The sequence below is a fragment of the Ambystoma mexicanum genome, chromosome 8 (genome assembly GCF_040938575.1).
Source record: "Ambystoma mexicanum isolate Mex_15411 chromosome 8, UKY_AmexF1_1, whole genome shotgun sequence".
NCBI classification, from domain to species: domain Eukaryota; kingdom Metazoa; phylum Chordata; class Amphibia; order Caudata; family Ambystomatidae; genus Ambystoma; species Ambystoma mexicanum.
Window position 1 is genome coordinate 1,007,683,296 of NC_090929.1, and position 26,913 is coordinate 1,007,710,208.

The 26,913-nt window shown below is 45.4% G+C and overlaps 1 protein-coding gene across 3 annotated transcripts in view; it reads right to left on the reverse strand.

The window, feature by feature from the left end:
* Positions 1–26,913, reverse strand: part of RCN2 (reticulocalbin 2) — a 310,020-nt gene that overhangs the window by 259,165 nt on the left and 23,942 nt on the right. For all 3 annotated transcript variants that reach the window (XM_069610923.1, XM_069610924.1, XM_069610925.1), the window contains exons 2-3: positions 21,264–21,427; positions 18,330–18,435 (exon numbers count right to left, since the gene is read on the reverse strand). In XM_069610923.1, the coding sequence (XP_069467024.1) occupies positions 18,330–18,435; positions 21,264–21,427 (270 nt within the window). The remainder of the gene's footprint in view (positions 1–18,329; positions 18,436–21,263; positions 21,428–26,913) is intronic.

The following is a 26,913-nucleotide window of genomic DNA, read 5'->3' on the forward strand; positions in this document are numbered from 1 at the left end:
GCATGGCCTTATGTACAAAGATGTTAAATTCATTGCCAGAGTTTGTGTACTGTATGGGAGGAAAGGTCTTTTAGGCCCCCTGCCCTCCATTCCGACCCACTTGCACACGATGCTCGTCCTACGGCTGCCCATGCGCCTGTGGTCAGAGGTGCCGGACAGCCGCGGAACGACACATACAGATGCAACGCTCAATCAGAGGACCGATTACTGACTCCATTTTATACCAAACCCCGACTCCATTTTGTACATGCTAGAGCAGGCCTTGTAGCAAAACCAGCCTCCAGCCAGGGCTTCAGCTCTCCCTTGAAACCACGCAGTGAGCCAGCTATTACCCCTTCCCCCCCCCCCACTCCCTCCCTTCTGTGTCCCTGCAGCAGCCCTGTTCTCACGGGAGACTGAACACGAACAGCCACAAGTTAAACACTATCTCTCTCGCCTTCCTCCATCTACCACTGACCCACGAATGACCGGGCAAGAGTTTAGGCCTGGAAAAAACAATTTATCTCCACAAACATGTCTCATCACTTGCAGACCCTACATTCAAGATACATACTGTGGATAACCCCCCCAACCTCACACCTATTTTGATCTAACAGTTACACACCCCACAACTGTGCCTCCCTGGTTCACCCACAATGCTAAACCCCTCTGTAAAAGCTATAAACCCCCTCCAGTGGTTGTATATGAGCGGGTTGATCGAATACGTCTAAATCAATTGAACATGGAATTATGATTCAGATGGTGGGGCCAAATAATGTTGATTGCACATCGTCCATTATCAAAGATCCTCACAAATGGATGATATGCTAGGTGACTTGTTTTGTTATGGTGTAAGATGTATGGTCCGCAAGCTCACTGGTTTTTCAATATTATTCGCAAAATGTGATCAAATGGTATAACACTCATGCGTATAAACGGCAAGGTCACAAGGCCAATGTAAATAGAGCGATTCTGCAGCACGATGACCACAGTAAATGTAACGGCACAGTTCACAATGTAATCAGAACCTGCTTATTATTTGTTGTAAATGAAGTGTCAATAACATGGTTTTATTATATTCTAATGGTTCACATTTGTTAAGATGGATTTCTGAACTCGGACCTGGAGGGGCAGAGGGTCAGAAGGCCAGCCTAGTTTCTTGGAACAGGGTAACCTCTGGACAAGCCAGACCAATCAGGGTAGCAATGGCGGCAGTCAAGAGGGGTGAGGCTGAGTGAAAGACCTCAATGAGCACACAAAGAAAGGACACTTACAAATTACTCCAGACAGGTGTTAAATTAAAAATATAGACACATTTATTACAAGGCCTTTGTAACATCAACCACAGCAAAAAATCACAATAATACTAAAGTAAACCAACACATCACAATCAATACAATATATATACAAGACTGAGGGGTCTAAGGAGTTATGAGCACGTAATATGTAGACCAGCTAGATGAGGAGGAAAAAAACAGGCAGTGCAAGTAATCATTAGACCCAGTTCGACATCAGAAATACACCTAACTAGGAGGAAGTCCGAGCCCTACGAAGAGAGGAGCCTTATGCTAAAAAGTACCTGCACGCGCTGGTGCCAATGGATAAAGTAGGGACTCTTCAAGGGTCTTGGGCAGTTCAGGAAGGTGAATGAAGCGATGCAGAACAAGTCCCCACTACTCAAGCAAGGCCTCCACTGGTGGGCAGAGGCAGGGTGAGAGTGTGGGATAGAGACGCTATTTCGCATCAGCGGTAGAAAAGAAACAGGCTTCTGCGCGAGGGGCCACCGGTTGGGGTATGGACTATTCACCGGTCCCCGACGCAGGCAGACCCAGACTTCTCCAGTTCAGTTCACGTTGCTGGCAAGTTCAGCTGCGATACTCAGGACGTCTCGACACCGTGTAGCAGGATGCAGGGTCGAGGGAGTCCCAAATGCAGCGGACGTGCACAGGTTGTTAGCACAGCAGGGCAACACGGCAACCGCGTTTACTCTGGTCTGGGCGCACTCGTCTCAATTCAGACCTGGGAATGCCAAGTGTACGAAATTCGGTGTGAGGGTGCCGTGGACGCAGACCTAGCAGTAGGCCAAGTTTCGAGGGCTTCCCCGAAACGGCGGCGGTGACAGAGCAAAGAGTCCTGCGTAATCTGGTCAGCCCACTGGTTGGCTCAGGGACACTTCCGAAGAGGCTTACTTGCAGGGTTTGATGAAGGTGCCGGGAATAGTTGATCCCACTATTCCAATGGGTCGAAGCGCCTTCGGAGACCTAGGACAATCAGATGCAGAGGGGTCTCGCAGGACGACAACGGTTCAGGGTGCCAAACCTTCAGCGGGTCACCAGTGGTTCCTCGACTCAACTTCTTGTTGCAGGATACTTGGCTCCTTATCCCTTGTTCGGTGTGAACTCAGGAGATCGACATGGTAGTGGTGTTTTCAGCCTCCTCTTATCCAAAGTTCCCTTTGCGCCAAAACGGAGAGGACCCAATGGGAGATCTGCTCACAAACACTCACACCATACGTGGACCTATCACGGACCATGGTGGTCCCAGGCATTCAGGACACTCCAGACTCTCTGGCACCCAGGATGTGTATTGGGAACAGACATGCCAGCCCACATCCTTGAGGCATACACACAAGGCATGCAGAAACCCGCGAAAGCTTTGGGTTTCATGCGAAAGTGCATGACCAAATAAGGACTAACCTGGGTCGGCTCGACCTGGGGAAGGTGAAGGGGCAAGACGGTCAGGGGACAGGACAAAGCACCTCGTGGTATGGCCATTTTGGAGCCAGGCCACTCATTTCTGCCGAACGTGGTAAGCGCGGATAACATGGCAAATAAGGGTTCAAAACACAAGAGAAACGATAGCTGCCACCAGTCCTGTCCGTGACACACTTGCACAGTTCATAATAAGTCCAGCGAGAGTTTCTAGGGCCTTTGGAATGACTAGAGACCCAAGAGCGCGGTATAGTAAGTTACAGGGCACTCTTGTTTCATGTTGCACAAAAGCTGCAACATGAGGAAAGGACTGAGGGAAACAAAGTCTCCCAGTACTGACTGTCTTAAAGGCATGTCAGCTTCCCCATAAGAATTGAGCGAAAGCACAGAAGAGTGCAGCGGAAGGCTGCGCTTCTCTGGCAAAGTCTAGATCAGGGTGTAAAACAGCAGCAAAATGTTTGGGGGTTGACACATGGAGGGAAAATTACATACAATTATGAAATCTTTCCTAACAACGTATAATTCCACTAAATAGGACTGTGCCAAATTCAACAAGACGCAGGACCTTCCCTCCCCTTCCAGGCAACACTGCGCACAGCGGCGCACACTCAGCCCCCCCCCACCATTCTCCCCCTCATGATGATGTGAGGGCCAGAGGCCCTTGTCTTGCTGATACCTTAATGCAACAAATGTAACCTCTCACCCCTCCGCTGAGCCCACACAGAGTATTCGCCCCCCTTCCCCCTGACAGCCTAGGTCTCCATAAAACCTGCCCATACCCATGGACTCCATTTAAAGAAATAAAGGCTACAAGCCCCCTCACCCCAAGGTCCTTTGATGTAACAGTTACATGCCCCTCATCTGGCTGCCACCCTAGCTCACCCCAGATTACTAATCCCATGTGTGACAATATATTTTCTTCATACTAACAAACAAACCATTCTTTCATGGATCTAAGGGAATGTTTGATGACTATGTCAATGAAAAATTGTGAATTGATTAGGCGCCTGGACCCATGTAGTCTCACTTTCATCATCCAGGTCAAAAGTCTAGTAATATAATTCTTATATGCCAAAACGTGTAAATAATGTCCAAGGCATGGGTGGTCACAAGGGCAAATGTCAGACAGACTAACTTCACGGCTTGGACATTGCCTGGCCTTGCACCTCATCCAGATGAGCCCAGCTGACCCACGAAGTAACCAGTTCCATGCCATCCAATCCGGGAGCACCACCCTTACAGCATGGATACAGTCCTGCCCCCTTTGACCAATGACCACAATTCAATGTATCCCCTATAGCACACGTCATAGATTACGTGATTTTGTAATATAATGTGCATTTTCTGATGTTTGGGCAAAGCGCTCTCAGAGTTTACAGAGTCCTGCGCTTGCCCGATTTTGACTTTAGATAAACTTTTATTCTCACCCGCACTTGGTCCTGGTCTCATTCCCTCCTGGGGTGTGCCCATTATTGACTCTCATTGGGGAGGTATCGCTGCATTTTTGGGGGACGCTCACTTTCAGTATCCAAAGGGGGGTTCAGGTCCACGTCTATTGCTGCCCACCCGAAGGTAAAAGCAAGCTTATACTCATATTCCCTACTCATGGGTACTGTCCAGTAACCGCTGGTCAGGTCAAGGGTGGTGTACACCTTTGACCGTTGGATCTGGGCCAGTCCTTGATGGATGTAAGCAAGGGGCCATCTTGACATGTGTACCAGTTTATTTAACTTCCTTAGGTCTGCGCAAAGTCTCCATTGGCCATTGGGTTGGAGTCTCCCCAGTACAGGGTTGTTACAGATACTGTGGATTGGACAAATTATCCCACGGGATTCTACATTTTTAATAATCTCTGCTTCGACTCCATAGATGCGAGAGGTAACCGGTATTGCTTCACAAATACTGGAGGCATCTCAGGGTCCGTAGGTATGGTTGTTGCATCGACAATCATATGAATCCACTGCAAAGACATCCTGAACATCCAGAAACGCCTGTTTCAGCTCATGTTTTTTGCTCCTCGGTCTCACAGGCAGGCATCACTGAGATTGATTTGTTCTTCAACCATCTGCTTAAAGCTTGGAAAGACCTCAGGCTTGGCAATTTCTGCAGTATCCTCCAGGTGGGTGGAGAGATCTCTTGTTATGGTGTTGGCCTGGTAGTGAGGTTTCAAGGATGGGAGGTAGTCACTGTTGACTCAGAATACCACCTCTTCCTTCCTGATGTCACAGGTCACGTCTTTCCCACCATAAAGGGCAGGAAGAATACACCAAGAAATCCCCCCACCCCCTTACCTGGTGAAAATCTTTTCCGGAGGGATACCGTTGTTGATATGGAAGCAGTCATTTGGAATTGGTCCGATGATCTCATTACCTAAATCAATAGAATAATGTTGGGCATCAACTGCCGTTCCAATAAAGGTGTCTGTGCCCAAAGTGATACTTCAAGAGTCAGTGTTACCCACCAATAGCCGAATGGTGTCATGTTCTAGGTCAACTAGGGGTGTTAAATGTAAATACAAACCTAGCTGTTGGAGATCATTCAGATTTATATAGGCGTCCATGTTTTTGAGGTTCTGTCCTCAATTTATAGGGGAATTGTAAATTGTTGCACCTGTCCTGGGATGGTAACCTCTTCTCTCACTTGAACTTTAACCGCATATGGCAGCAATTGAGCTAACTGAAATGCGTTCTCAGTGTTGCCAAAGCCCATGGGGATAGCCCCCAGTCGGGACCAGGCTTTGTTATTAATTAGGTCCAAATTAATAGCCGTTAGGCTCACCTGGTCTCTGCGAGGACATTGGGGGGGAACGGTTGCAGCCCTCCCTGGAAGTGAATTCCCCTCATCAGGCGTCTTCCCCTGCTCGTGTGCTGTGGACTGCACTGGTTGTTGACACTGCTCCTGCGAGGATATGAGAAATCGTGAGAATGCTGCTATACGACTGCTGTCTCTCTCAAACCCTTCTTCCCAGAATGTGGCGAGCATGCGCCGACCCATATAGCCTCACCTGTTGATTGATGATGGCGAGCTCTCCGTCCTGCTTCTCACTGCAGGGGCGCTTTTCATGGACCGAGTTCCTTCACTGGCCCATGTGCGTGGCAGCCCAGACCGGCTGTGACTGAACCACTCCTGAAGGTAAGTGTTTTATGGCTTTTAAAATATTGTAATGTTGATTCTTGATTATTGTCCATATCCTTTTAATGATGTCTTTCCTCTGCTTTCTCCCAATAGATGATATACGGCCCAGCGGTAGTTGCAGTGCATGAAGCGGGGCCAAATGGGAAGAGAATGGAGTCCACAATGCTCCGACTGCAGGCGAGTGTTGGTTTAAGGTTAAGCGCAAGGATTTGTCTAAGCGCGACCTTAAACGTAATGTCTTAGCGATTTCTAACCTTGTCTTTATCTTTTTCTCTTGCAAGCACAGTCGGTCACAACGTCAGGCTGGAGCACTGCCTTCCAGAGGTCTGGAGATGGAAGATGAATGCCAGAGTCCACGATGATGCATGCCGAAGGAAACAGATTCCAAGTTAAGTGCTGCGGCTTGTGGCTGGAAACAAGGTAAGATGCGCTCAGGCCGGTAGCTGGAAACAGGTAAGCTGCGCTTAGGCGGTGGTGAGCGTTGCGCTGTAATAGCAGAATAACACGAAGCACGTGCACGAGGGCTGGTCAGGCTTATATAGCCTAGCTCTGGCCACGCCCATTAGCCTTGACTCATCGGCCCCACTCTGCCACTCCTAAAAGATACTTACACGTGCAGTTTGACTCTCCCCAGCAGCCACGCCCAACCGAATGCATGTGGGGGCCCCTGCAGGGAAAACAAAGTACTTGCAACAAATAAAAATGTGGTAGTGCACATTTATTTATGAGCCTGGTGCCAAAGGCGCCAGGACTGAGTCCAGCTGGGCCCTCCATGTTGCATTGTCCCCAAGAAACAATTAAAGGTTGCATTACCCCTTGCTCTCGTGCCCCGATGGTGCAGGGTCTGGGGTTGCGGGACCATGGCCATGACAATAGCAAATGATTGAGAATGTCACTGCCTAAGTAAAAGGTGGAGGGGACATCTCTCACAACCCAACAATTATCTTCTATGCTTTTGCCACCAATGGAAATTTTTAGCATACACCTGCTAGGCAGATGTTTGGAATTTGGAGTTTCCAGGCCCATTTCCCACTTATCCATCAATTTAAATGGGGGAATGGTCTGATCTTTTGGGAGTTTATTGAATAATGCTTCACCGATTAAGCTTCTTCCGTTATTGAGGCATACTCTGTCGAGAACAGGCTCATGCCCCTCATTTACCTGAATGGGGAAAAACAGCTGTTCACCCATTATCTGGATGTCAGTCAAACTTTGAGTTGGTTTTTCCATCATCTTTGTCATGGGATTTGGGTTTTCCTTTGATGGTGGCTAGGTATAAAACTTCAGAGTATTTCCCTGCAGTGTGGAATCCCACTTAAAACTGGGAGGGAGGTTGATTTTCAAAAATGGAGAAGGGTTCCCAGCACCAGTTTGTTCTGCTACAGATAGGACGGTGATGTCTGGGACTTGATTGTTCGCAAAATGAATGTTAGACCGTTGTGGCATATGCCATTCAAACTCACATAATTTGTACTTTGTTTTAATTTGATTGGCCGGTTAGTCTGAGTCCAGAGGACCTTGTTCATGCAGTAAATATGGGGTGATAACCTCGGAAGGAGGTAATTCTCCAATAGACAAGATGTGCCCTCTGGAGTGACGACTATTACTGGGCGTTTCACCCTATGTCGCCCAATTTTTCTCCAGATCCGCAGTCCCTTCGACAGAAATAGAGGTGCGAGGGGAATTTGGTGACTCTCCCCACTACTAGAATTTAGTTGGTCGAAGGTCTTTTTGGACAGGAGGTGGCTTAGGATCCAGTGTCCAGCGCTGATAATGCACACTGACCCTGTACCTTGACGGAAGCATAAAAGCTTCCTTCTCTCTCCTCAAGGGGACAAAGAAAATGTGCATTCTGTGCCAGCTTGAACTTTTTTATATTGCGCTCCAACACTGTGTGATCTTGGACAGTGTTCTGTGTCGGAGTCCGGGTATCTGTAAAAAAGCTTTTGCACCCAGAAACAGTTGGGATTGGGAAGTTCCTCTCTCCCTCTCTCCCCCCTCCCATTCTTTGCTGTCCGCCTTTTCCTGGAGACGGATACGCAAACCTGTTTGGGGGGTGGTGCCTTCAGGGTCACCTTGTTGGAGTTTAAGGATGTGTTGCTCTGGGTCGGCTTCCATACCTGACCAGTCAAAATCGGGGTCTTTTGAGACCCATTTTGAAAGAGAAGATTTTCTTCCCCGATTCCTCCAGAGATTCTTCTCCTTCGAAAGGGATGATGCAGACTTCCTCCACAAAGTGGGTTTTCTTTGGCTTTCGATTTCTCCTACTTACCCTCTGTTCCCTAGGTTCCAGCTTTTCGGGGGTAGAAGATTTCTTATTCAGGTTCAGAGTCTTCCAGGGGTTTTGTTCCGGTGGGAAAGGAAGCTTCCTGTAGGGCTTTGAATCTCCCTTCCACCCGGGCCCCCCTCCTCTGGAACCTGTTGGTTGTCGAAGATTTCTTCCCGTCATTGCTCCGGGGGCACCACACCCGGGTGTCAAGTTATTCTGATCAACAGTTTCCTCTTGAGGGTTATACTGAGCCCTCAAGATGCGACCCAGCTCTTGAGTTAGTTGTTGGACTTGTCGCTCCAATTGTAAAACTTTTTCTGGTTGGTATGGAGGTCTTGATTAATACCTTTGCCGCTCCTAGAAAGGGTAGCGGTCCCTTTTACCAGAGTAGCTTGGATAATAGGAGTTTCTCCGATAACCTTCCATCCTAGGTCTCCCTTGTCCCCAATTTGGGAATCTATTGTACTGAAAGCTGAGAGAGAAAGGAGGATTGTCCTGACAATTGGGGTTTGAAGGGTACCTGGTAAAGAAACTTAGGTTGGCGGGTGGAGTATTTCTTCCCTCCTGATGAAAGTTTGGAGGGAGGTTTCCTGGGGCAGTACTTACCCGATTGGACCCCCCCCCCCTATGTGCCGGGGGAGTCCATACATACCCAGAATGGGTCTGTTACCCTAGTATCTTGTACTGATAAGTGGCAGGGTCAGATGGTGCGTTGGTCTGGTACAGACTACCCCTGATTGGGTTGAATCCCAGTGTCTCCTCTGTCTCTCATTCTGTCATTCTGCTTGTTGGTGGGAGGAGTATTTTTAGCCCCCCCCCCACGTCTTTGTATTTTAAACCTCTGCTAGCTACCTTTACAGCGGCGGGTGCTTTCGATGGTTTGGGGTTTTTAGGGTTGTTTTTGTTTTTAGCGGGCTTTTGGACCTCATAAATCCAGGTGGCCTGTTCTATCACCCAATCCAGGGTCCTACGTTCATGGAAATCCCTTACTAGTTGGGGGTCATAATATATTTCGGGAACGCATGGAAGTATGTGTTGATGAACATCCGGCTATTGGTGTTCACCCGCCTAGAGGTCTGTGCAAATGCTCGCTTCAGCGTCTGCACAAACTCTATAGGCGCTTGGTCTTCCCCACAATGCAGGTTGTATGCCGCCTTGCGGGCCTCCTGAGGATTTCTGTGAATGGAGGGTGTTTTAAAATGGCAACCTTGTAGGTGGTCCATTTTTGGTGATCTTGGACCTCCAGCCCTGCAAAGAAGCTGGAGTATTCAGGGGAAAATGTCCATTTGACAAACTCCATGGAATTACCATCACTCTTCATACCAAATGAAGTCATCATTTGGTCATAAAGCTCTAGATTCTCCCACACTAAATAGTTGGCGTTCTTATGGTAGTGAGTCAAAGCTCTTTATGGCCTTTATCTGCCGAATTCGGTCTGTCACCAGACCTCTCTTCTGTTTGTTCGACTCAGAGCTGCTGCGATTGGTGGTCCACTCCCTGTCCTCTCGGCGTCCCCTACCTCTATGAGACTGGGAAAACCTCCCAGAATGACAGAGTCCGGACTCTTCTTCCCTGTGATGCTGTGGGCTCTCAGGGTCATCCACCCACCCCGCCCCTATCCCCCTCCCCCATGTGCTCCCATTTTCTCACTGGGGCGTAGTCTTCCTCCTCCCTGAATGTGTGGAGGTTTTTAAAAAAAAAAAACTCTTTTGAGGCCTAAACTCTGGTCCTTCTCTTTCTGTAAAGCGGACCAGGTGGTCCCTTTGGAACTTCATTTTCTGCCAGTCCAACTCCCTGATCTTTTCATCACAGGAGCCCTCCTGGTCAGAAGTACATGCAGGGGTATTTTTAAACTCCTAGAGGCCACCAGTCCGGCCACCTTCCTTTCTACTTGGTAGAGATGAATATTCATCAACATCTGACTCGCATTCTGGCTCAATTTGACCGTGCCAGGATGAGTCCAGCTGCCTCATGTTTCCCTGTTCTTGAGAGGCGGTAGGTATGAATTCAGCTGCACTCTGTACATCTGAGGCAGCGAGTTGGCTTGAGGTCCCTGGTAAGGAGGTCATCACTCCATAATCGGAGGGCGCTTTTCCATACCCAGACTGGTCGGGGTGCCTCAAAGCCTGTTTGTATTTGGCTATTTCACTTTTCAACCCCTCACATTTGTTTTTCTCAGTCCCTATCTCTTGGTAATATGCAGAGGCCTGAGTATTCAATTCGGACACCAGAGCTCGAGTGGTTTCTAGCACTTTATTTTGTGCCATTAATCTGTCTCTTAGTCCCTTGTTCTCTTCACAATGGGACTTATTTTCATTCTGCGAGGCCTGTATCATCTGCGCATATTCTGATCATTTCTTTTTCAGGAGACTAATCTCCTTCCCTTGTGCAAGTTTGACCTTATTGTCTGCTCTATGTCAACCTCTGCTTGCCTCACATGTTCAATTCATTTTGTATTTTCTAGCCTCATGTCAGTCAGTTCCTGAGAACATAACTCACTTTTCTCTGCATCCGTCCTTAACTGCTGCACTTCCTGAAACAGTGCACTACTCTATTGACTTAATTTGGAATTTACTTCCCTCAACTGCTCTGTCGCTTTTTCAAGGTACAAAAAAAACAAACTACCACCAATAAAACACTAAAATCTAAACTTAAAGAATACATGCAAATCAACTTCTCTAGGGTCTCAGTTATTGAGGTAGACAAAACGATTCTTGCGCTTAAACCATCCAACTACAAAGGTGACCAATGCCCATCACAACTGATCAAGGATGCTGCTAGGGACCTAGCCCCTTTCATCACCAAACTTATCAACGCCTCCTTCACTACTGGCACCATCCCGCGTTAACTAAAGTAATCCTGGGTACTCCCTCTTCTGAAAAAAACAAACACTGGACCCTAACATACCCACTAATTATAGGCCCATCACGACGGCGCCATTTCTCCTAAAAATCTTAGATAAGGTAGCATATACCTAAATTCAAAACTTCCTTGAGGTGAATCTACTCTTAGGCGCTCGCCAATCTGATTTCCGACCACAACATGGCACAGAGACAGCCCTTATCGATTTGAAGGTCCAAATAGATTCACTAAGAGATGAAGGAAAATTAGCACTCATCCTCCTACTAGACCTCGCAGCTGACTTTGACCTGGTGGACCATAAAGTCCTGTGCAGTCATTTGGATTCAGCAGCCCACTTCTCTAAGAAAGCTATAGTCTGGATACAGTCTTTCCTCAGTGACAGGACTAGGAGGGTCTTCTCCCCATCAGCCGCAGCAGATCCGATACCTATTACTTGTGGAGTGCCCCAGGCATCTTGCGTCTCGCCAACACTCTATAATATCTTCACCAAGCCACTCTTTGACAATCTTGACAATCTGGGTATCACTTATACCAACTACGCAGACGATACCCAGATTCTTCCATCACTCACGGGGGACTATGAGGAAGATCTGGCTATGGTGAATAGAGTCTATAGCATCGTTCAGGCATGGATTTTCTACCCTCTTTCTCCTGAGCTTCAAAGGGTCTTTGTTCAGAGCTAATGCACACTTTATGGGGAACCTGACCTTAAAAGATCATTATTGTTGGTTGTGTTATCTGTAAATCCTATAACTTCATTCTACCTCTTTGTATATCTTAGAATTTAAATTGACAACCAGACCTTCTCCTAGGGGTTCTCAGCCAAAGGTCTTAGTTCAAATTTTCAAAGGCAAAGACATTTCAGTTTAGTGGGAAAAACACCAGCTGCCCCCATCCTTCAGAAAATACAGCTTTAAAGCGACAAGATGTGCTTACATGCAACATTTTAGCATTATCTTTGGGCGTGCTGTCCATAAATACAATCTTTCTTTTCTACTACATTGGAATAGAGGTAGATTCACTATTGATCTAGTGCACATAAATATGCCAGTTAGATGATAACTCCTTATGCCTGTATGGAGTGTATCCTTCCTTGCTTCTCTCAACCTGCTACCCTTGTGGTAACTACAACTGCCCTACTCATTGCCTGTATACTTGTACTTATCTCCGCCCACCCGGTTGGGTATATATCTATAAACACCCTAAACCTTGTATATATTGCTTCTTTAAGATGTCTGTATCATTTGTATATACCCCTCTTGTATCCTACGCCTGTAAATAGATACCATCTGTATACACCCTCTTGTAATTAATTTTATACCTTTTCTGTTGTAACTAAGCCTTGCATATACATGCAACTGCTGTGCCCAGTTACCCCGGGTATGTTGCGCATTATAAATAATAAAACAAACAAGAACCAGTGTTCATTTATGCAAAAATGAAATAGGCCTGTCCCTATAAATATTGTCACTTCTCTTTATTTCTCACGAAGGCAATTTGTCATTCGACTTTATTTTTCTAATGTAAGGCATCATTCCTCCTTTTTCGCTTCCAAATGCCCAGTGTTAAAAGCTTATCTTTTCTTTCTATGTGCACAGTTGCAGTTCTGAATCTGTCAAAGTGGGCATTTACACGAAGTCAGCATCTGCAGTGCCCCATGCCTTTTGGAATCAGTTGGACGCAGTTAACAATATTCCAGTTCTAAGTCTCACTGTTCATCAACAGAGTGCCTGTAAAGTCTAACAAAATGGAGGGAGGTCCATTCACTAGGTCTTATGTTAAAATCATTGTTTTGTACTGGCTTTTATAATTCAATGGAATTCCACACTTATTTATTTTATTTGAATTTGTAAAGCGCACTACAGCCCAAGGCAATCGAGGCACTGACTTAGCCAGCTTCACTTTCACAATGGTGCCAAGCATGGCCTCTCCATCTCTGTCGCTCTGGGGCTATCCTTTCACCCCACAAAGGTCAAGCAATTGAGTTTAACTCACTTTACCTGCAGCTTGTTAAGAATGGAAAAATATATAAAAGGTGGAGCCCAAAAGCATACAGGCAGCAGCAGAAGGGAGAAGTAGGAGAGAATATGCTATGCTGGAGGACCAGGAAACCGGGAGACCTGCCAGAGGGACTTGGCAGGACCAGGAACACTCGTATGGGAAGGGAGGCAGCAGCTGCTGACGTATAGCAGAGGTGGAGCAGAGCACAGAAGCGGGTATGTGTGTGGCAACGTGCCCGTCGAATTGGCGGTTTTGTTTCCCCATTAGGAAGAGCCGCCAAGAGGACCGGCGAAGAGCCGGTATTAGAAGACACTCGGGAGACCGGAGCGCTCCAAGGGACTGAAAATAAAACAGTCCACGAATGCAAATGAAAGCTGCATTTATTGAATACCGAACTGAAAGAAAGCTGCTATTTGACGAAATTACAATGTGCTGAATGGTGAATGAACACCAAGACAAATGGACATATCAAGTGGCACGCTGTCAGTAAAAAGCAATGAGAACAGAATTAAAGACGTGTAATTCTCAAAACAACTCAGTTTTATCACAAGTGCAAAGAGAAATAATAAAGAATATCAGTTATAACTGCAGACGTGAGAAAGAGTCCCAAGTATAAAGACAAGTCAACAGCTTGTATAAGAGAGTGTTACAAGGAATACAAGGAATACAAGTGTGGAAAGTGACAACCCAAGGCAGACTATCCTAAAAAGGGGCACAGTAGCTTTTGGGAGAGTTATGGTTGCGCAACATGTGATGGGTGGCCCGTGTGGTCTAACAACTGTGTCCAGACCAGAACGTCTCCCAATATGAAAGAACAAGAATCAAGCCAAAGATAAAATATAGGGTTACTGGTTGCGTGACCTGTGATGGGGGGGTACCATGCAGTCTGATAACTGCGCCTAGACCAGGAAACCCCAAATGGTGAACAAGTTGCAAAGAAATGTGAAACAATTGGTGAAACAAACCTAAAGAGGTGGGTCAAGCAGACCCAGTATTTTCTTCTGAACTTTGAACAGATGAAACAATGTGAATGCTCAGTTAAAGTCTTGGGGAAGGGAACCCTAAGAGCCAAACAACCAGAAAATGTTATTTTTGGGGAAGGGAGTCCCAGGACCTCAGTTGTGTGCGAACTGTGCTACATTTGAACTGGGGGGGGGGAATGGAAGCCTGGGACCTTCGTTTGGTGTGAATTGCGATGCACTAGAAGAAGTTAATTTTAGAACGTGACTAAAATCTATTGAAGTGAACCTATATTGGAACTGTATTGCACTTGAGATCAAGAACTCAAGAAGAACTCAAGCTGCAAATAGCTTAACCTTTATTTTTGAACACTGAGATCTGAGAAGATTTCCCCACCATGTTTAGTTATAGTTGTGAGGACAAGCATTGGTTTTGACACAGATTCTTATTTTGGACTTGCAAACAGAGACTTTCCTTAGTTTCTTTAGTTAGGGAAAATCCCACCATAGTATAAAAGACAAGTTAGGCATTACACCATCCTGATCATTAATAAAGTTTTGTTTGGAACTGTACATCTGTTGTCTGTGTCATCTCTCATGATACCATGTCTGTCTCACAGTAGCCAGAGTAACGCTAAACTGCAGCGAGTCCCTATCCATCAACTGTGACAAAAGCTGACAAAGACCCAACAAAGTTGGTTTTGAGATGGGTAGATCATGTGCATAGGTGACCCGACAACAGTTCTTTCAAATCTCATGCAATAGCTCTTAAACTTAACAGCCGCCGCTCCGGATCAGAAGGTTGATGCTCAAAAGAATCGATTTGCTCTATGTAATTTAAAAGGGTATCTCCTCTCAAATTTCTAAAGAAAGTCTTCTGATGTGGTTAGCATTGGCACTCGTAAAGAACACTGCACCTTTAGTACAGTAGCGGTGTGAGGTTGATCCAGCTCAAACCTCAAATTAGCATTTGACAAATGCACTCTTGGTCATCTCAAAGTCAAGGTACCATCAGTTTTTATTGGAACTGTAGATCTGTTGTCCATGTCATCTCTCTGGATACCATGCTTGTCTCACAATTGGTATCAGGGGTGGGCTGCAGCTCAACCGAAACAGGCTGGGGGACCCTGCAGTATGAGAAATTGCACAACAGAGCTTCAGATCCTACGATAACCACGAAAGGATCTGTGGGATTCGATATCTGCAGCAGTAGACCGGAAACTATTCCTCCAAGAGAAAGAAGGCGAATATCCACAGAGTTGAGCTTGATACCACCCCTTGGAACTTATATTCGAATAACACCCAGGTTAGGGTTGGCATGTCGATTCGGTATTGATGCCTTATCTGGGGTAATAGACCCACATTTCCACAGCGAGGTTAAAGTATCTATACAAAATCATGGGAAGACCGCCTTCTGTGTTTACCCAGGCCATATGATCACTCAAGGGGTGGTTGAGAAGGCAACGATTCCCAGAATAGAGAAGAAGGAAAATAATGAAAAGGGGATCCAGAGCTCCAGGGAAGAAAAGGAAGCTACAAATGTTTTCTTCTTCTCAGAGTCTGAAAGAGAAGGTCATGGAGAATCAACTGTTCCTCCAGACTTAGCCATGGGACAAAGAAAAGATCCCCTTCTAGTTAAAAAATGTAAACAAGTGGTTTCAGAAAAGGAAGGATGTGAAAGAAGGGAACCATTCTTCCTTTTGAAAGAAGACCTATACTACTTGTCAGAAAGTTGATACGCACACCCTACCTGTATGTTCCTATAATGAAGGTACAGATAGAAATCAAAATGTTTGATGAAACAATCTTACAAAACCAAATGATGAAAAGAAGTGCCATTCTTCCAACAAGAAGGCTCATCAGGTGGGGTTAACTATGTGTGTGTTAAACCCACAGGCCATACTCCTCATCAGAAAATCTTTAGCAGGAAATGATTATCATCTTTGTTTTCCTTAGGACTGTCGAATACCAGGGAGAGAGAAGATAATAATCTCTTTAGGCATACAAATTGTTTCAGGTATATAAAAATTACCACCATAGGGCACATGATTACAAATACAACCTATACTCTCATGGGAGGAGGAATTAAAATGTGTCATTTTTAATTTTTCTGATGACCACATTGAGATGACAAGGGGTCAGCTCTTAGGAATTTTCAGGTATGACATTTTATGGGAACCCTGCTCCTATTCAGGATCAAAAGAAAATTATCAGAAAACCATCTCAGTAAAAGGAAAGAAATAAAGTCTTGGGTCTAAACCCTTTCTAAACAGAGGGCAAGCATAGGTTTTGACAGACAGATTCTTATTTTGGATTTGCAAACACAGACTTCCCTTAGTTTCTTTAGGTAGGGAAAATCGCACTATGGCATAGGGCACGTTAGGCGTTACACCATCCTGATCATTAATAAAGTATTGTTTGGAACTGTACATCTGTTGTCTGTGTCATCTCTCTAGATACCATGTCTGTCCCACAGTAGCCAGAGTAACGCTAAACTGTAGAGAGTCCCTATGCATCAACTCTGACAAAGGCTGACAAAGACCCAACAAAGTTGGTTTTGAGATAGGTAGATCAAGTGCATAGGTGACTGGACAACCGTTCTTTCAAATCTTATGCAATAGCCCTTAAACTTGTGGCAGCTGCCACTCCGGATCATAAGGTTGATGCTCAAAAGAATCGACTTGCTCTATGTAATTTAAAAAGGTGTCTCCTCTCAGATTTCTAAAGAAAGTCTTCTGATGTGGTTAGCATTAGCACTAGTGAATCACTGCACTTATAGTACATTAGTGGTGTGAGGTTGTTCCAGCTCATACGTCAAATTAGCATTTGACAAATGCACTCTTGGTCATCTCGATGTCAAGGTACCATCTTGGATTAGAAAAAGTTGGCATTGGCATTATCCTCCCACAGCTTGAGAAGCAGCACTAACAACTTGTTGTCAGGCCTGAGGCACCGGATCAACTGCTTGTCCCATCAGTGTTTACTTGAGCAGAATTTGAGGACTATGGGCACTATTCTTTGAATTTTGTGGGAGAAAGAGAGGGGAGGAATCACATCTGTCCAGCACCGTACATGCTGCAGCAAAGCCAACAAAGAGGCTCATCTGGGCCCTTAAATGGGAAAGGTCAAACAAAGGCTTGGTGCAGGAGTTTAATCTACTTTCTTGCCTTGAAGGTAGCAAAAGACATCAGTCTCTTATACTTGAATTATGTTGCCACAATAGGGGTGTCTGTGATTTGGTGTTAAGATAGTAGGTTTTACAAGCAAACAGAATCCTCATCTATACCACTTAGTGCATCACTTAAACAGAGACAAGGTACCAGGGAAGCCAGAAGGAATGAATCCTGAAAAAAATATAATATTGGTCTTGAGGGGGGGGGGGCAGGAATTTGCTAAATACCTGTTTTAACTGAGAGAAAACAAACATTGTTTCCAGAGGCAGAAAACCCAACTAGCCAGTGTGATGGATGAAGGTCAAGACTAGAACTCTTAGCCATGAAAGATTGTGTTTTATTTGAGTCAACTCTATGTCCGACTGCAAACTCCGGTTTCATTAGTAAGCAGTCTTTCAGGGGCTTTCTTTTCAATCATCCTCTTGCCTTAGCTGTACAACTCTTCTCAAAAGCTTTAAAGAACCACTTGGCTTTGTCAATAAGCAAAGTTCTTCAGAGTCTTTTAACAAACCTCTGGCATTGATCAGCAAGGAAGCAGTTCTTAAGTGACACAGTTTTCAGCTAGGGTGGGTTCAAAGAAGCCTTCACTGAGTGGAAAAGCCTTTCTTCAATTAAGTCAGATAGACTTACCTTGCAAGGTGTTGCTTATTCAGATATATACATGAAAATATCCAGGATTGTCCCTTCTCTCTTCAAGTCTCTGTAACAAAATAGCTATACGGGACGTGGATTCTGTACCACCAACTGAAACGATTCATTTAGCCAATCCATATAGTAGCATACAGTTGGAGATTGCCAACAGGGAAGTTACAACATGTGTATTCCCATTAGGCTCCATGCAGAGGATACTTCCCTGTTCATTCCTCTGTCCCCAATCTATTGAGCTTACTCGTCTGGCTGCACATTGCCAGGGTTCTTAGATACATTTTACCCACTGCATATAAGGGAAGAGTAAGTGCTGTGCTAAATTGATTAACTCAAAACTGATAATCCTGCATTAACAAGGTGAAAACGAGCAAGGATATTCTCCTTTGGTTCAACTGCACATACAAACAAGAACTGAGAAAGTATAGTTCATTTATCAAACGATTTGATATATATATATATATATTTGCATTGAAACTATTGGTTTTGTTTTTTTTAGGGGTATACTGTGGTCCCTAAAAAAACTATCAGAGAAACAAGACTGACATCAAAGTGCAAACTTAACATTAAAAACATATAACCATTTAAAGCAAACCTTCAGTAAGAAATCCATCTCCATCTGTGTCAATTTTTTTGATGACACCCTTCAGCCTTTTTATCTGTTCATCTGGGCTAAGTTTAATGAATTCCTCAGCATCTTCCTAAGAATTGATATAAAATTGTCCATTAGTTCTCATCTTAGGTTTAAAAAAGTACTTGTATATGTAAAGTAAGCCAATGACAATGTTGGAAAGCAGTTCTAAACCACCTTCTATCCCCTCTGAGTAATCAATGAAGAGGAATGAATAGGTGATTTATTGCTACAGGCAAGTGGTCATATAGTGTTCAATTTTGGGGGGCGGGGGGGTTTGAGGTAACTCCATCTTATTACCCTACATTGGTTTTAAGGAGTAGGCCATGGCAGCTTACTTTTGGATCCATCAGGGGTGCAAGCTGACTTAATAGCCCAATCTACCTTTTGGTTCTACGGGAGTTCTATGGGAAAAGGGCTCCACGACAATGCGGTCATGTTCAAGGGTAGGCAGAAGAAAGTAGCTTTCACAAAGGTAGTCATTATATACAAGAAACGTAAAGTGTGAATATGTTGCAAGTGGAAAAGTCACCAAAAGAGGTTATTTTTACACACAAAAAACACAAGGCTGTAATCCTAACAATGAACCAATCCCATAATAAAACCAGGCAATCACCAGCCCTCCACAATCACACTATCCCTAATCTTACCCCAACTAGAAGCCTTGTTTACCCCCATTAGGCTTTCCGCCATCCTTCAGCGATGTAAAACATCCTATTGGCAGGTGACTCGATACAAAACACCAAGTAAATAAATAGGACACAAACAGTGACCACCATCCCACCCCCACCACCATCCAAAAACAAATTCCATAGTCCTTACCATAACCTAAATCCTTGGTCTAATGATACCTAACCCAAACTAACAGTTACCCTAACCCATATTCTATCCCAATTCCTCAGTTCATCCTAAACCCTATTCTACCCAAACATCCCCAGCACTCTGCTATTCCATTCTTTAAAATCGAACTCAAACCCTTACTTTGTTAACTTCATCCTTCTCATAACCCCCAACCGTGCACTTATGCTGACTGCTACTCTCCCCCATCTCCTACAAAACCCCAACATCCCCAACCTTTCACATCCACCCACTCTTCATCTTAATTCGAAAATAAATCTTTACTCTATCCCTAACACCCCCACCCCCATCATAAACCAGGCAATTATAATACCTCCTTAAGCTTAATACTTACCCTAATAGTACTACTTTTTTTTTAAACTACTTTTCACATGGCAACTTTTTCACCGCAAAAATATTTATCAGAATTTCATTACTTGCTCTATTTCAGTTAGTAACATTTTCAATGTATACCCCATTGGGGTACTGTTTTTTTCTAAATCTTTCAACCATTTTGATTCAGGTCCTTTCTTTGTTCCAGAGAAACCATGAGGCAGGCCTAAAAGGGCAGTTGTGAACATGTGGGCTCCTTGTGAAACGAGCCATGCAACCTTCAAAAGGAGTTTGAACTGTCTAGACCAGCTCCTGGATGTACGCGGCCATTGCACAACCGCTGGGGGTTTCTTGCGTGTATGGTGGGTTCAAGGGCCAAACAGAGTACCTACACCTTTGTTTATAAGCCCTTAGTGCAATCAGTGGGATTGCTTAGGCCAACCTCTGTGTTTCTGGTTATATCTAGGGGCTATCCTGTGCCTACACTCTGTTCTGCTGGATTTTCCATGGACGGCAGGTAGTTTAATTACCTGCTGGAGTTTTCCTGGCATTTTTGAGCCGGTGTTGCATTTTAAAGAGCAGATTTGCCCATAATGGCTGGAGCCAGTGTCTTGGGAAGAAATCTGGTTCTGATTTTCAGCTGCTGGATGTCCTTCCTAGGATTTCATCCTACCAATAGTCCTGCTCAATGCATGGGACAGCCCTCATATGCTCGGACCATTTTCTGGGACGTTTTACTGCTGCGCCTGGTTTTCACCTGTGAAATGGCTGTGTTGGGTTGATTAAGCTATGTATCAAGTAGCACTGCCATGTAAGACAGACGATTTTCTGGAGCAAAAAGCTTGCATTTCAGATAATTTGCATACCCACAATGCCTTGCCGATGTTGCTCTGATATGGAGTTGGATCTTCCAGAGATAGTTACCTAGATGGAGTTGTGGTACGCGTGACTTGGCTCAAAGGAAAAATTCTTAATACAGAGTTCAATTTGCTTGTAATGCATTAGCCAAGGGCATTATAAAATGTGTTGATTCAACAAAAAAAAAAAAGACAGGATGACACATTAGTTAGGCTACCAAAGTCATTTATTTGCAACCTTTCATAATCCAGATGACTTCATAAGGCATAGGAAGAAAAGGCACAACATTAAAGTTATCCCCTACCACAATATTGTATGAATCCTGTGGTACATATATGAAAAAACAGGCAGGAAAAGAAAGGAGGGTTAAAACTTAAATCCCTCAAATTGAAAATGGTGTGGGAAGCATGTGGGCTATGGTCCGATGGTAAACCCACATGAACTGAGTATTACAGAATTGAACGCGGAATTGGGATATTAGTGCTAGAAAATAAATCATATGCTCTTTGAGCAAAAAGAAAATGGGCTGGTGGAGGAAGCCAGCAAGTAAGAGATAGTGGCGGAGCACTGCCCTACAATGGCTGGGCTGACCTGTGCACCCAATCATTAAGATGTAACTGTTCTGTGTATTGCAACATTATTTCCCCATCTCCCACAAGGAGTTCCAGACCTCACAGTAGTCTGAAAAAAGGGGCATAGGGCAAAGCAGTGACCACCTCAAGAACACATAGCTTAATGAAGCAGTGAGTTGTATTACAATATATGTATTCTTGTCACACTGCCAACCACTTAGCCAAACAATATCTTGCTTCATGTGTATTTAGACAAACATATTAGTGACTAGCAAAACGACCAAACAGAAAATCTTACCTCTCCGCCGAGAAAAGCCTCTCTGTCATACTTTGGGTCATGCTCTCCATCTACATAATGCTCTTCACTATCAGGACCATGAGAATGGTGCAAGTGAGAAACACAAAGTGCAACTCCCGTGATGAAAAAACCCATAAAAGCATACATCTTCATAGATATGCTCCCTGAAAAAAGAACAGCAACAATGAGAATGTATGTGTGAGCTCTAAAAAGGAATTATGGCAATTTAAAAACATTAATATTGCAGATGTTTGATTCTATATAGAGCTCCAATGCAGATAGAAATTGATAGTGACATACAAACACAACTAGAAAGAAATAGTTGCACAACATAAGCCTTAAAAAAAGACAAAGCATTCAGCCCTACATAAAAGGCCACTTTCTAAAAATAGGCAAATACTGCCAAAAAAGAATAATGGGGAGTAAAAATACTCCCAACAAAAATGGGAAATATACACATAAGTGCCTTTCCTGTTGCTTTCACCCACACGGTTCCATGAGTATGTTGGTGTCACATAGTGCCATAGGAGGACACTACCATTATGAAGAGGTAAAATGTGCCTTTTATTGTTCAAGATGGATGCAAAGAAATATTTATTAAACACATTTTTGTTTTACAGTTAACATTTCAAGTGCGCCGGAAGGGGCCTTACTGATTGAGTTGTGAACAGAGGTGCGGCTTGACGCGTTCCTGCACGTTGAGAGGTCCTTTCTTCTCCAATTCCTTCCGTTCGGCACAGCAAGTTCAGTGGCATCCTGCTGATCCCAGAGTTCTCAGAAGCGAGATTGCAAAGCAAGACGAAACATTCCCAGGTGCCAGACTGGTGCCGGAGCTAAGAGAGCCAGAGGGCCCAACCTAAGAACTGGTGGCGGCTTTCTATTGCACCCCTGTGGCTCCCCTACCAGCGGCTGTGGATTCCGCTGTGGTGCCAGCTGGGAAGGATTTAGCCGGGAGAGTGAGAGTTGTAGGGTAAGCGATTTGTTATTTTCAAATTGCTTTAATTCACCTCTCACCTGTGGCCATCTGCCAATACCTACTCCTGGACATCGTTTGGTATTGTTTTGCTTTCTCAGCCGCCTGTATATAGAATGGGCTAGGTGGTGTCATATACATTTGCCATACACCAAATGGCAGGGATAGTAATTAACAGGAGGCTAAATTACTTACTTGAGTGGCGGCTCTTGGGGCATTGTGTGCAAGTTTCAACAAGTACTAGTGAGAGCAGTTGGCAGTTTTCAGGCTTGTAGACTGAAGACTGTGGTGTGTCTATTTTGTATCAATTATAAATAATGCCGGCAGCACACAAATCTTATCATCTACGCAGCAGAAATAATTCAAGAAGTAAGCAGGCATCAGAAACTAGCAGAAACTTTAAAAAGCGCATTTGTAGTAAACTCCATGCAAATGCTACTGTGGAAGGCATTGCAGCAGCTGTAGAAGGGTGCGCGATACGCATACCCCACGACAATCTCCATTGCAACAAAGTAATATCACCTCATTCATGAGGCCTACACCACAGCCGCCTAACATTGGAGCCCAAGTGGAATCCACGTTAGAAATGCATGTTGCACCAGATCATGAGGAGACTATAATGGCTAATCCAGTGGAAAATGATTCTCTCCTTAACTTGTCCTTTAACCTACGAAGGGAACCCAAAGGAGAATCTTTACAAGCTTTGAATACGGCTAACTTGATATTATTTGAAAATATAATTGGCACTGCTTTAACTAACTCTTCTAACTTTAAGTCTCCCGACATGGTGCGCATATCAAGTGTGTACGCTTCATCAGCTACATATAATAAGTCTTCCTACTCTGACTCTACAGATTCCTCCATTTTGGAATCCCCTGGTGAAATGGAATCTATGACTATGCTCAAAGCAATACTATCACTATGTAATAGTCCATATAGCGACCAGCAAATGCTAAAAGTGGGATTGACAAAATTAGAAGATGTGGTATTAGAAGCTAGATTCTAGCCATAGGACTGAGCATATAAAACTAGCGGATAATAACTGTCAAAGCTTGTCATATGAGTCCCTGGACTTGGAAATTCTCATGCAGAGGCGACAGAAATAAATGTTAAAGAAAACGTTGACAATAACACTGTTGCGCAAGCCAGCCTGGAGTACAATCAGCATAAAAGAAGAAAGGAAAACCTCCACCTAATAAACGTGGTCTTGTGAGAAGGCAAAACAAGAGGAAGCGAAGAGCTGAATTAAGACGGCAAAGGGCTAATTTGGACCAATCAACAATGGTGACGACTGAGCCAATTGCTAAATCCCTGCCTGAACCTCGATTGACACAGGAACCATTAGCTGTCACACAATTAGAACTGTCAAATCGATTCAGCTCCCTGACCACGGATTTGCATGACTCTGATACTAAACAGCCAATGCCTCATGTACAAAAAGGAACTTTTTCTACAATTGGCCATCTAAACAATGGAACCTGCCTAGCATCTGAATCGCAGAACGAGGACCGCCACAAGTACGAAATTCTGACTCCGAGAAACATGCTTCAAAATCACGGTTCATGACGGATAGCAGTGCCTTTTTAAACCAAACTACAACACTAGAAATTGTTCATAGTATCCCACAATTACTATTAATTTCAACTAAAGATATTGCCCAGGTTGAACTTCCACTCAGCTATAAAGGGGCGAACTGGGGATTAGTTAAATTGGTCTCGCTGGTCCTTGTTGAATTTATTATGTCCAACTCACAAGAATTTCTTAATGGAGGTTATGACCTCTGGCAGGTACCAGAACTAAGTAATGAACCTACAGTACGATAGGATATAATTTGGTATTTGTTTCCCGCCTCTACACAAGTGTTTCTAGGCGCCACAAGACAGGGAGGGGAAACGGAGGAATCACAAGACAAATTATCTTAATAGGCCTTGTGACATTCAGATCGTGCAAGTGCAAATGAGAAGTGCAGGGGAGAGGGCGCGGGGGTGGGGTGAGTGCAGGGTAAGGGTAAAGGGGGAAGTGCAGTCAGGGCTCTGAGAAAGTGCAAGGACTGCAAAGGACTACACAGGTGCAGTCGCAGACAGGGAGTGCTGGGTATACCAGGAGGCAGTGCAGGGCGACAGGTCGGGGACGGGAGGCATGGTAGCCTGTGTGACTCTCTCTGAGAGCAACCACGCAGCCAGTCAGGATGAGAAGACAGATAAGATTAGCAGGGGAGAGGGAGAGAGAATGAAGAGAAGAAAAGGAAGTTCTTGAGCAGCTTCCGGAACTTCAGGTGGTCCGGCTCAAGTCTAAGGGTCTAACGTCCTTTCATCGCCAGGCATTTTTAAGTGTGCATTTTAAACGTGTACGAAATTACAAAAAGAGGGGGAGGTGGGTGGACAGATAATGGGTTGGGAATAGTTACAAATCGGTAGTGGAGGAGGGGGGGGGTCTCTTTTTCATTATTTTGTACACGTTCAAAAGGCAATCGTAAAAATGCCTCACAATGAAATGACATAGAACCAATTCTGCGAAGGGCATGGAGGCCATTCCAGAGTGAGGCATCTGCAGAGGAGAGAGATCTACCCCCACTCTCTGCTTGGAGACGTGTCTGACCTGTAGAGAGTTGGAGGTAGCTGAGCGGAGGGCTCTAGAAGGAAGGATTTAGGAAGAGAGAGTTGGATATAGTGAGGACCATGGGCCCAGAAAGCCTTGTGGATGAAGCAGACGGTCTTGAACTATATCCTCGCGGCCACTGAGAGCCAGTGGAGAGGTTTCAGAGTTGGAGAGATGCGGTCCCTGCGCTTGAGGCAAAGGATAAGTCTCGCAGTCCTGTTCTAGATTAGTTGGAGAGGGCGAAGAGTAGAGTTGAGAAGATTGAGAAAGAACCTGTTGCAATAGTGCAGCCTGGCGAGAACCAGCGCTCTGGAGACTGAGTTTCTGTGGAAGGCGAGGAAAGGTAGAATACCTCTGCGGAGGTGCAGCTGGAAGTGGGCCATCTTGGGAAGGTCTGTGATGTGAGGAGAGAAGGTGAGAGTGGAGTTTGAGGAGGACACAAAGGTTTTTTGCCTCACAGGAGGAGGAGAGGGACCAAGGAGGGCGGCCAGGGAGAGAGAGAGAGAGAGAGAGAGAGAGGGGGAGCGGGAGCAGGTGTCCCAATGAGAAGAATCTCTGTCTGACAGCATTAAGGCAGAGATCGCTGGAGGCGCACCATCCCTGAATAGCGGATAGACAGTGAGGAATGAGCAAGGAGGGAGAGGAGGCAGAGGGTAGCCTGAAAGAGAGCTGTGTGTCATTCGCGTTACACTGAAAGTTAGAGGAGAAAGTAGAGATCAGATGGGCCAAGGGGACCAGATTTACACTGAAGAGATGGGTGAGAGGAAAGAGCCCTGGGGAACACTGCATGTGGAAAGAGAGGTGGTAGAGAGAAAGGGCCCTAGTTGGACCTGGAAGGGTCGGTCCAAGAGGAAGGAGGTCAGTCACACCAGAGCCTGACCCGTTATGCCAGTTCACGCAGAGATGATTGAGCTGGGTGCCTTGATGGACTGTGCCAAAGGCAGCGGAAAGGTCAAGGAGGAAGAGGACAGTGTGAGAGCTGGAGTAAAGGTTAGAGAGCAGATATTCACAGGTGTTCTGGAGAGCAGTTTCCGTGCTTCTGGCCTCTCTGAAGCCAAACGTATGGTCACAGAGATAACCAACAGATTCAGTGTGCACGTTTAGCTGAGAGATGGCCAGCTTCTCCCGGCGCTTGCCCAGGTAAGAAGTGATAGAGATTGGGCGATAGTTAGCCGGACAGGAAGGATCGGCAGAAGGCTTTGTTAGGAGAGGGTGTACAAGAGAGTGCTTGAGGAGAGAGGGGAAAGATCCAGTGGCAAAGGTACGATTACAGAAATCGGCCAAGGCTGGCTCGAGGGAAACAATGTTGTCCTTAATGGTTCTGGAGGAGCAGGGGAGCACCTGTTTAGATGAAACTTTCATGGGTCGGACTTGTCATCATCAGGTGTCATCCATCCAGGAGCTAGGCGAGTGTGCACTTGCAGTAGCGCCCGATTTCTGCGGGCATTTTGTTTTGTATTAGCAGATCTCGGATCTGCCTAGCGAGCCCCTTGCTCTCCTTCCCTGCCGATTCCTGCTTCCTGGTCCACCTCCCTCCCGCCCCCCAGCCCGCCCACCGCCCTTCCAATTGGCCATTTTCATCCTGCTCCGAGCCTACTGACTCGCATGCCCCCGCCGGCTGCCCTTCCATCCAGGAGCTCGGCGAGTGTGCACCTGCAGTAGCACCAGATTTCTGCAGGCATTTTGTTTTGTATTAGCAGATCTCGGATCTGCCTAGCGAGCCCCTTGCTCTCCTTCCCTGCCGATTCCCGCTTCCTGGTCCACCTTCCTCCCGCCTCCCGACCCGCCCACGCGCCCCGATTGGCCCTCGCACCATCTAACCCAGACCATTATCGACCGTCCCCAGGGCAGCCCTTTGCCCGTGCAGCCCCTGCGGATAAGGACCCGAGGCAAAGGACAGCTCATACAGTGGACGGCTCCAGATCGTATCTGCAGGTATCCGCAGGAGAAGCAAGAAGCCAACAACAAGTAAGTGTGGCAAGGGCAGGGCCAGAAGCAACTACTTCATGCCATACTACCCTACCACTCATCTAACAAAGCATCACCACTGTAAATTCATTATATCTGCAGTATATTTGC